The sequence below is a fragment of the Physella acuta genome, unplaced genomic scaffold (genome assembly GCF_028476545.2).
Source record: "Physella acuta isolate Inbredline_101_S28 unplaced genomic scaffold, ASM2847654v3 ptg001421l, whole genome shotgun sequence".
Classification (NCBI taxonomy): domain Eukaryota; kingdom Metazoa; phylum Mollusca; class Gastropoda; family Physidae; genus Physella; species Physella acuta.
Window position 1 is genome coordinate 18641 of NW_026732936.1, and position 11977 is coordinate 30617.

The 11977-nt window shown below is 34.9% G+C and overlaps 1 protein-coding gene across 1 annotated transcript; it reads right to left on the bottom strand.

Annotated features, from left to right (window-relative positions):
- Positions 1-4999: 4999 nt before the first annotated feature.
- LOC131927587 (glycoprotein 3-alpha-L-fucosyltransferase A-like) lies at positions 5000-9620 on the bottom strand. The gene is made up of 4 exons (XM_059283292.1): positions 9029-9620; positions 8665-8793; positions 8115-8209; positions 5000-5485 (listed from the first exon to the last, which is right to left on the bottom strand). Exons 1-4 carry the CDS (start codon positions 9618-9620, stop codon positions 5000-5002), a joined length of 1302 nt encoding a protein of 433 aa, XP_059139275.1.
- Positions 9621-11977: the final 2357 nt, after the last annotated feature.

The window sequence follows — 11977 nt, forward strand, 5'->3', positions numbered from 1 at the left end:
AGACATATTGAACCATATATTTGCATAAGACAGATTGAACCAAATATCAGCGTAAGACATATTGTACCAAATATCTGCGTAAAGCAGATTTGGCCATATATCTATTTACACAGATCATTAAACAACTATCTAAGATATATTGGACCAAATATCTGAGTGAGACCGATTGAATCAAACAGCTATATTTATTATTTAACCATTATTACCTTAACAATTTAACTATAAAATATATAATAAACTGATTTAAATAATATAAGTAATTTTTATATTACTTGCCGATGAGTGCAGAAATTGTCAGCGTGTATACAAAGTACAGTGTGCACCTGGTATAATTAGCATAAATCAATGGACTGAAAATTAATATATGATTATTTCTTCGACATTACTTCCTCATTTGTCTAATACATTACACATATTACCATACAAATATAGCAAATGGACAGAAGCTACAATAGCACCCGCTTGAATTGCAGTTTTCCTGAATTGTTCAAACAACACACGACGTTCAATTACCAAACTAGAGGAGGATGTACCAGTTTAGAAATAGAAATCCTTTAATTAGATATTCGATTCTTGAGCTTCATACAGATTTGTACATGCATGCAGCGTTACGTGTATATATGCCACGGTGTAACCGCAACACAGATGTATGGTAAACTGCGAGAGAGAGAGGGCTGCCAAGTTACTATAATAGCTGTAATCGATTGCTTCGCGGATTAGACGCTACTGCAATAAAAACATGGATTTTGTCAGACTTGTTTTCTAAGCGAGGTGGGGAGGGGGATTCGAATTGTTCCGGAGTAAGGGGGGTGGGAAGATTTGTATATAAAAATCTGAATAATAATAGTGGTAGCATGTAGACTTTTTTTTTCTCCATAGAATGACGTTGGGTGGCATTTGTAAAGCAAGTCGTTTTGTTTAGGAGGTGTCAGGCATTTTGTAGAAGCTTGCAAGGCTTTGGTGGAGTGGTTGACAGGTTTTATGAGGTTATGAAGTGGCTGTCAGTTGTTTAGGGGGTTGTGAAGTGGTTTGAATTAGTATTGAGAGCATTGAAAGAGTCGTGTGTTTTGTCGTGAGGTGCTTAGAAGAGGTTCTGTGGGATTTGGGGAAGGTGGGGGGGGGGAGGGAGTATTGTGTTTGGGCCTTAAAATAGCTTATATGAGAGTTTGAGATGGTGTTGTGAGGGGCTTAGGTTGTGTGGGAGTTTGATGCGGTGTATGTAAACGATATAAGGTTCTAATTTAACGAGCCATACTTCCATACGAACAATTATTAGACAGGATGCTGTACGTAGTCAGAAGTTTATTCTTATATAGACATTTGAATGAGTAACATTGATAATATTTCTTTCTTCCTCAGAAACTTAAACCCAACTTTTAAAACAGTCTTGACTAAGAAATCTTTCTTTCAACACCTAGGCTAAGACTCAGACTTTCAATAAAAAAAACAATTGACAAAAATTCTTTCCTGCTCAACATTCTAAACGAACTTCCTTACTTTTCAACAATGTGACGAAAAATAAGATACCTGTTTACTCTAAATAAAAATAAAAAAATATTTACTTTTATTTCCGCTTCATAATGTATTGGCACTAACGTTACTTTGCACTAAATCGATTTTCAACTGAGAAATTATCGATCTGTCTTTTATGTGCAGCGTGTTTTTAAAACTATTGTCTGCCTTGATTGATCTAACCCATGGGTCTCCAAACTACGGCCCGTGGGCCGGATGCTGCCTGCGAGGTCCTCTAATCCGGCACTCGGAGATCTTTTTGTCCTCGAAAAAAAAATGTTTGTTGGAGGTGGCTGAGGAAAAATTCAAAATAAACTGAAAATGTAGCATTGAGTGCAAATACCAGTGAAGCAGTGTTTCTTCCAGACTTTTTTCTTCGGGGGGGGGGGGGGGCACTTGAAATTTTCGGGGGGGGGGGGGGGGGGGCGATAGACTTTCTTCGGGGAGGGGGGGCGGACACTGTTAAAAGTATATATTTTCTATATAAATTATATAAATTTCATTTCGTTTGGATGGTGGGGGGGGGGGGGGGCGGTAGAGTTTTATCGGGGGGGGGGGGGGGGCTTTGTTCCCCCCCCCCCCCCCCCCCGAAGAGATGCCTGGAAGAAACTCTGCAGTGAAGTAAATGTGGCGAGTTGCCCAGCAAATGACCTCCTTAAAGACAAGTTCAAATAAGTCGGCTGGGTTTTCTAACGAAGATCTTCCTAATATTAAAACGTTTGCATTAAAGTAACTTTCAAATTTTGGAACAATATACAAACTTTATCAAGAATAAAAAAGACCTACGTGAAGAACAATTTGAGAACAAACTTGGACCTCGAGTGTGTTGTCGGTCCCCGACAGTATTTCTTGCAGAATTTTTTCTAGGGTGGGGGGGCTCTTGAAATTTATATATATATATATATATATATATATATATATATATATATATATATATATATATATATATATATATATATATATTTATTTATTTATTTATTTATTCACGTAGACGGAAGAAACTCTAGCCCCCCGAAGTGATATTTTTTAGTTAATGCGGCCCTCTGGCTGTAAAGTTTGGAGACCCCTGATCTAACGTATTCAATGTTACCGCTGTATCACATTGTCGACAAAAGCAGGACAAGTTGACGGTTTAAAAATTCGCTAAGATTGATTTGGTCGATGTTGCAAAATCGTGCGAAAAGTATAGGCTTCATTTTGGTCCGGAAAAGGGAGATTTCACATTGGGATATGACTTGGCATATGAGGGATGTTATGGACTACACTTAACTAACATCTGTTACATACAATTTGGTGCAATAGTCTACAATGAACCAGACACATTTACATTCCCTAACTTGAGTCAGGTACTTATCCTAGTTGGGTATACTAGGTTATAGTTTTTTTCTTAAATACTAATCCGTGGTTGTAGTTTAAGCACATGGTTGCTCAACCTATAAATCCCGAGTTCGGACATCTGTAAAGATGAGGTTCTATAGCTGGGGAGATCCACTCATCTACTACAGACAACTCCAATATCAAACAACTGCTGCCTTGTAGTTTGTTCTTGGTTGGACAAAGGCTGTAGAAGCAAATCCAAAAAGAAAAGCAGGCTGAAATCGGAGTCAATGGCCTCAATGGCTCATAACCAGTTGGTAGGTAAACTTAATAGTGTTGGAGGGGATCAATTACCACACTAAAATTATGAACGAAGAAGGAAGAAGAAATATATGTGTTAACACTTTTATCTTATTTCATACAGAAGGTCCTTATGAATCATGGAGAAGTGTCTTCAAGTGGACCTACAACTATAGGGACGACTCGGATATTTTTGCACCCATTAACCTTTTTGTCTGAAGAGACCGAGATCAGCTTCTGAGTGATGGGGAATACTGTGAGTTTTATGGGAAATATAATATGTGTTATGAAAAATGACGTAATTCCTATGTGAAATAAATACTAGCAAATGACATTCAAATGATGTATTGTATTTTTAAATGTGACTACATGTAAATGACAACCATAAATCATTACATTAGACTCGTAAAATACATTATGTTTTCTTAGTCTGGGGTCGGCGTGGTCGAGTCGGTAAAGCTGAAGGTTGCTAAACCGAGTTCTAACCTTCGGGAAGATGAAGCTCGTTAGCTGGGGACAGCCACTCTTCTATGAGAGACAACTCCAAAATCAAACAACTGCTGCCTTGTAGTTTGTTCTTGGTTGGACAAAGGCTATGGAAGCAAATCCAAAAAGAAAAGCAGGCTGAAATCGGAGTCAATGGCCTCAATGGCACATAACCAGTTGACACGTATCGTTAATTGTGATGGAGGCGTGGTCGAGTCGGCAAAAGCTCATGGTTGATAAATTCGAAAAAGTCTCGAAGAAGAAGAAGCTTAGTCTGATATGAGAAATTTATTCAAAGTGTAAGATTATTTTATTAGAAAAAAAAAACCCGAGATGTATATAGGCCTATGTTACAAATAAAAAGAATCACAATAATCAAACAGTTTAATTTTCATTAACGTTATTTACATGCTTATAAATACAATTTTAAACTTCGGTTTATATGTATTATAACGTGTTCTGCTTACCTTAAAAATACCTCAAAAAAAAGAAAATATCCAAGATCAGTCTATTGAAATTTCCCACAAATTACAAACAGTAACATTTCAAGTTAAAATTTTACAGTAGCACATTGTGCATGAATACCTATCTCAAGCAACGCGCTACAACTAATATAAATAGGAATCTATTCTCTATTACGTATAAAAATCGTAGCAATAATTTATCTCTATAAAAACAACGTATATTTCTTTAGTCTCAAAGTATCCACGTATAGAGTATTGTTTCTTTCACTTAGTTTACTAGATTAACCTTCATCAGAATAAAGTAAGTAAAGTTTACCCCCTTTCAAACCTGACGGTCTATGGGGCAAGTGAAGTAGAGTTCACTTGTTTCTATGACCTCGGCATATGAAGCGTTAGTGTGGTCAGCACTATGCCCCGCCGCCTTTGTTCTCCCTAACGTGAGTTAGGTACCCATCAGAGTTGGGTGGACTTACGGGATAGAAGTCCAGCTCTCTACCTCTAGACCACTCCGTCCTACAACTGCAATTCATCAGAATGCAATAATAAAATATCGTATGTCCTCTACTGTGTGTTTTCACATAAAAAGTGTGTGCCTATGTAGTGTGCTAATATTTTGCTAATACGATTTTCAGAAATCAAATATCACACCAACTGTCAATTGAGACAATTATGTTTAAAAGCCACAACAAAGATCAAACAAGTTTCATACATATTAAATATTCGAAAAAGTATTTTTAAAAACCTGTAACACACGTAGTACGTTATGAACAAGCATTTTTAAATACCTAAACACCCCCAAATTCAAGCAGTATATAAAACCATATCACACGTTAAAAGATATAATACCTTAAAATACATCTAAAACAATGGGACTAGGATCTTTATTTACAAAAAATAACACTTATAAAATGTTACGGCTATCACAAATCTGTGGGTTTGTAACACGTATCTTTATGAGACCACTCCCTAATGTCAGGAATTATTTTAACCCTCTTGTCCGTATGAACTTTTTCACATATATCACACCAGTCAAATTTCCTGTTCAAAATCGCTAGTTTATCTTTTTCCTTCAACATTTGTGCGTATCTCAATGGGTCATTTCCTAAATTGATCAGATACTTTGCTAATTCCGTAGCGTTAGAAAACTGTGAAGCGTCGACAAATCCGCCTGGCGGAATATATTTTTGGTAGTCGAAACCGCCCCGCGCTATAGGAATGACATGCAGTCTTTCGGCGAAATTTCGGTAAAATTTTTCCGTCAGGTAATCTTTACAGAGTGAGTTTTCAAAGCTCAGGTAGAATTTGTAGGTTGTTGTCAGCATCTGCTCACACTGTTCTGCATTTTTCTCCTTATTTGGACATTTTAGTGGGCCGCATTTCCCGTAGATATCAACATCTATATATTTCTGTAAAACATTAGAATTATGCAGTTAAAGACGCTAAAAAAACTGTTTTTACAAGCTTTTATTAAACTTACTTCCTCGTCAGTCTGTCGTCAGTCTAGATCGAAACGCCGGAGCGAAATCGCAGGCACTTCTACTTGACAGATACGGTTCTTAATTTGTACGTGGGTCAAGACATGAAGACAATGAATCGTGACATTAAATTTGACTTAATTTGATGTCTAATTAATTTTGTATGAATTAATTAAAATTTTGACCAAATTAGTAGGCATTTCTATCCAACCACACCCCACGCGTCAACACGTTCAATAGGCGCGCAATGGTTTTAGTCATGAAACTCTATTGTAAAAAAAAAATTCATAAAAAACGTTTTAATAACAAGCTTTTATGTGATGATGCACTAAAAAGTAGAAAATAAATTATAGACTACTATCTAAATAACTATAAAGAAAAGCGTGGGTCACTTTAGTATCTATTGGATACCTTTACTAATGTTAAGGAAGACACCCACGCTTTTCTTTATAGTTATTTAGATAGTAGTCTATAATTTATTTTCTACTTTTTAGTGCATCATCACATAAAAGCTTGTTATTAAAACGTTTTTTATGAATTTTTTTTTCAGTACTTTACATGTTTTATTTACAATAGAGTTACATGACTAAAAACCATTGCGCGCCTACTGAACATCACGTTCAGTAGGCGCGCAATGGTTTTTGAACGCAGCCATTACGTGATGGCGCAGCTATTGAAGGTGATGACGCGTGTGGTGTGGTTGGCTAGACATGCCTACTAATTCGGTCCAAATTTTAATTAATTCATAAAAAATTAATTAGGCATCCAATTAAGTCAAATTTAGTTTCAGATTGCATTGTCTTCATGTCTTGACCCACGTGCCAACTGTGAATCGTATCGGTCAAGTAGAACTGTCCGAATTTTCACTCCTGCGTTTCCGTCAAGACAGACAGAGGAAGTGAGTTAAATAAAAGCTTGTAATAAAAATATGTAAAGTACTAAAAAAAATGTCATAAAAAAAGGGTTTAATAACAAGCTTTTATGTACTAATGCACTAAAATGTAGAAAATAAATTATAGACTACTATTTGAATAACTATAAAGAAAAGCGTGGGTCATTTTAGTATCTATTGGATACCTTTACTAATATTTAGGAAGAATCCCACGCTTTTCTTTATAGTTATTCAAATATTAGTCTATAATTTATTTTCTACTTTTTAGTGCATTAGTACCTAACAGCTTGTTATTAAATCGTTTTTTATGAAAAAAAATTTACAATTTGTTTTTCAAAAGAAAATATCTCTGAATGTAAGGAGAATAATAAAGGTTGAAAAAGTTGTCACTATTAGAGTAATACATTTACTAGCTTTGCATATAGCACATAAATCTGAGCTAGTTTTTTTCTTTCGTCCATAAACTTGTAGTTGGGTGCTAGTTTGTAAACTTGTAGTTGGGTGCTAGTTTGTAAACTTGTAGTTGGTTGCTAGTTTGTGAGGTTGTATGGTCATAAAGTTACAAGTCTTTGGGCTTGTTTGCCTGTTTGGCGACTGGCCAAAGGGCTTGTTTTACTACTATTGTATTCAATATTATATAAACTGTAGGTATCGACTGATTTATACTTTATAATGAATTATAATAATTTACATCACTCGATTCACTGCTACTTTTGCTGGATCTAAATAAAGCACACATCATTACATTTGTAAAAAAAACTGCAGTGCCTTGTAATTAAAAGAAAGTAATTTTTTTCACACAATTAGTGATGTAACCACTGTAGTAGGTTTTTTTAACTGTTATTAATACTTGTGACACAAATTTAATAAACTGAACATTTGGCAGAATTTTTTAAGGAAATATACTATAAATGTTATAATTGAGTTATCTCTTCAAACGCTTCGTAATTTAAAAAATCATCCGATAACCTTAATCGATTTGTCTGTCAAGCGAATAATTGATTAATCGATATGCAAGAATTTAAATGTGATTGAAAACAATCACTGTCTTTAAATGAATCAAAAATTTTGATTACGATCTAAACATTTTCAATAACACGTTTAGTTTACGTTAGTTTGGTTTTAAAAAACTAAATTCTGAAGTTCGGTTTTGTTTATAGGCTACTTATCTCCAACCGAGAGTCTAGGGTAATTTTAGTCGTTTGGGTCTTGGTCCAAGGGTTTTTGTCTTTAAGTCTAATGATAACGTTAATTACATTTCCCTAATTAACAGCAAATGCGCATCGTTAATAATACAGGTTCATCCCTATCAAATAATTGTAACTAATTTCCTGCTCATGCCCACCATATTATAGTAGGTAGTTAGTAGTTCTTTTTTTATTATTAATTGTAATAGTACAGGTGATTCCTCTAACACAATTAGGTAACTCCGTCCTGTCAATTAGTTATTCACAAAATGGCCTTTTTTATTTAAACTTCAGCTTGCTATTCTTTCTGGAAATACTTTCTTAGCCTGTGTCCTTCCAAGAACAATTTGCAAACTTACAGTTGTTTAATTTTGGAGTTTTTTCTCCAATATCAGTTGGGGTCCAAACTCGGGAATTTTTTAGTTAGAAATCACGATCCCTCCCACTCGACCACAACGTCCCCATAATTAGCACTAATTACCTGTAGTTCTTTAACGTACTGGTCACGTTTGCTGTTGGCACCACAGTGGCTCACCCACCACGCCGCCATCTTGGTTTTATTTTTGAAGATTCCAACTAATTGAAATGATTGGCACGATTAATTAGTGTTAATTGAATTGAATTATCATAAATTGCTTAAGTAATTACAAAATATACGACTTTATCTCCGTAACCGCAAAATATTTACAAAAACATTCATAATGGCGAAGGAAAATTAAATGAATATTTAAATTTAACATAATGCAGCAATATATATATATATATATATATATATATATATATATATATATATATATATATATATATATATATATATATATATTTATATATATATATATATCCCGTAATTTAGTCCGTAAGATGGATATTCCTGAGCCCACATTGCTCTGAGTCTAACGAAATAAAAAAGTCACTTTAGAGAAAATAATAGCGTTTGTGCATGGTACTGACCACTTCTTCATCTGCCCGATTGATTGCCAGCTCCGAAAAGGTAACTACCATTGTTTATAAATCTACCAAGATGTACTCACGATATTCCCCATCACTTAGCAACAGCGTCCTGTCTCTCCAGGCGAAAAGGTTATTGGGTGCAAAAATATCCGAGTCGACCCTGTAGGTGTAGGTCCAGTTGAAGACACTTCTCCATGATTCATACGGACCTAATAAAAATAGAAGTTGAGAGTTGTAACACAAATCGGAACATAAGAGTTTTCAAATTAATAACACGGAACTAAATAAAAACTTTTAGCTTTTATAAACACAAAAATCAGGCATTCAGAAAACAACCCTGACATTATTTAGTGATGTTTTCAGTGATTTAACTTAACTGAAAATACCCAATAATACCTTTTAAAAACTATTTTCTGACCAAATATTTCTCCAAAAAATACTTACTAGGGTAGCGATAGTGTACCGGAGATTCCCACATGGCCTTGACCCAAATCTGACCCCTGGGTCGGGCCGGGGGTTCCCCTTTTAAATACCCCACAAAAAAGATGAGTACATCGGCCTCTTGTTTCCTGTCACCTGTCAGGTCGACGGTACACCTGTACTCACACCTGTTAAAGTCGCTGTTGAACAGGTTTGACTCTGCGTGATTAATGAACCAGTTCGGGCAGTTGTAGAGCGATATGATTTTCATAGGGTTGTTGGTGATGTTAAGGTAATGTTTGGAAACGTTTGGGTATAGTTTTGGATTTACGATAAACGGGGATTCGAACTCGTGGTCTTCCACTGGTTCGTACCCCAACTTTTTAAGCTCAATTCTTAACGTGTTGATATCTGTAGGGTTGTTGTTTCTGGGAGAGTTGAACCAAATCTCGCTGTAGTTGTGGATGGTGTTGAGTAGGGTGGCCGGGAGTCCTACGACAAAGTTTTGGGTGACCAGTGCGTCGTAGGTGACCAGGGTGGTCAAAAACACGACGATGACGGCGATGGAAAAGTAAGTGAGGTGTTTGGGATAACATGACGTCAACTGTAAACTCATGGTTCCTGGAAATATAAACAGGAAATATTTTCCTTTATATATATATACTAGCCACCGGTACCCGTTTCACGTGAATTATAGGCCTATATATTTTAAAATGTTGTACTTGTTTGAGAAAAATAATTTATGAAATAGTTACTGGTCAAACGCAATGTGCTTTACTACACGCTGAACGATATTAGTGACAAAGCAAAGAAATAACTAATTAGCTAAAAATCCGACACATTTAACATAACACAGGCTTAACCCTGATTAAGTGACTTAAATAATGCCATTAAAAATCTGGCTATTCAATGGTCATTATGTTGTTTTTAAGTAATTTGTATTAGTTTGATCGATAAAATTGTATATATTTCATAGCGTACGTCTTGATGAGTAGATCTATAGATCTAGATCAAATCAAACTTGAATGAAGTAGTCCCTTTCTTTATAGTCTTAAATCGGAACATTCACATATGAAAAAAAATTAAAATTGACTTGGTGTGTCTCGATCCCGCTCCGCCTATGTTGTATTAAGTACACTATATATATATATATATATATATATATATATATATATATATATATATATATATATATATATATATATATATATATATATATATATATATATATTAGCACGCATTAGCCCTAAATTAAGAATCATGAAAAACATTTATCAAAGCTACTCTAACTCTTTTTTAAATTCTAATCACAAAGCTTAAACTAAACCTAAAATTAAACCCACTTCTCGCTCCAAAATTATTTTCTAACATTCAAGTAGCACTAGTTTATATCAGAGTATTGAAAACAAATTTTTAGCAACACAAACCTTATCCAACGAATTTAGAATTTCCAGAGGGAAATCATTATTTAAACACGATCAATATTTAATACTTAATAAAAAAATTGATTGATACTTTTATAATAATATTTTAATTTTACAAAGATAAACACTGACTTCAAGAATTTATATAATGTTTACATTACCTCACTAAAATTGTGTCTTATCAGGAATAGGCTTTGAAATAATTAATCCTTCGTACTACGTCTTTATCTGTTTAATAATTAATAACAATACAAAAATTGCTATGAAATAATAAAATAATGACAAAGGTAACAATAAAACGATTAATAATTTCGTTCAGCTAAATTATTCAAACAACAGCGCACGACGATAAACTAACACCTATAGTTGAATTAGCAGGTTGAGAAAATTGATATCCTCTAAATGAAGTCACGATTTTTCAGCTACGTACAGACATCAATATGTATGCAGCAGAAGGTTTAAATACGCGCTTCGTATTCACAACGTCGATGTGTGGTACACTGTGAAGGAGAGGTAGACACGCAGCTAAAACTGATACAGTGATATGCTTCGCGTCGTATTTACTAAAAGTTATCGGTGCGATAAAAAGGAAAAGGGCTGTTTAACGCATTAATCGATTTTTTAAAACAATAGCCTTACAACCGCATTTGTAAAGGAAGATCTTACACAGGTTGTTATTGGGTTTGCTAGAAGTTGCGGTGGGAGGTGGTTGTGTGGTGTTGAAGGGTTGAGATGGGTTTTAAGGCTGGCGTGAATATGTTGTGGGGAAGGTAGCAAATACGAGTGAATTTTAGCATATTTTCGTATCCTGTTGTGACCGGGTTTCATCTGAGTTTTGACAAACATGACGTGGGTTAAAGAGGTGTATACAAAAATTTATCGATTGTAGTTGAAAGACAGGGTTGAATTTTATTTTTAGCAGCTGCACTCCTGATTTGTATAATTCAGTTTAGTATAATTCAGTTGAGTATAATTCAGTTTAGTATAATTCAAACTGAGCTTTTTAAAATCTGTGCCACTCTGACTTAGTTTTCCAAGTTAACTAGTAATCCGGAATAAACTATAGCAGTCTCCTATAATTCAGTCTAAGCATAACGCCGAACTTACCATTCTCCTTCGTTGTTCTTAAGAGTAATATCGAAGGGTATTTTCTCCAAAACAATGAAGCATTACGTGTCAACATGTTATGTACCATAAGGCACGTTACTACGATTTCAGCTTGTTGTTTTTTCTGGATTCGCTTCCGTAGCCTTTGTCTATCCAAGTTTACTCTGAAATGCAACAATTGTTTGATTTTAGAGTTTTCTCTCCTAGATAAGTTGCTATACTAAGCTAACAAGCCCCATCTGTTCGGGGCCCGCATATCGGACTTTTGGAGTTAGCTAATATGTTTGACCTCCCCGCACTAAAATTACTCTTGATTAATATCATCTCTCGCTCGAATTGTTAAAACATTCTAAAGTTATTTGTTTACAGTTTGATTTTCCACTGGATAATATCGATCAGCTTAAGGCGTGCACTCGATACTTAACACACTACGCCTTGGGTG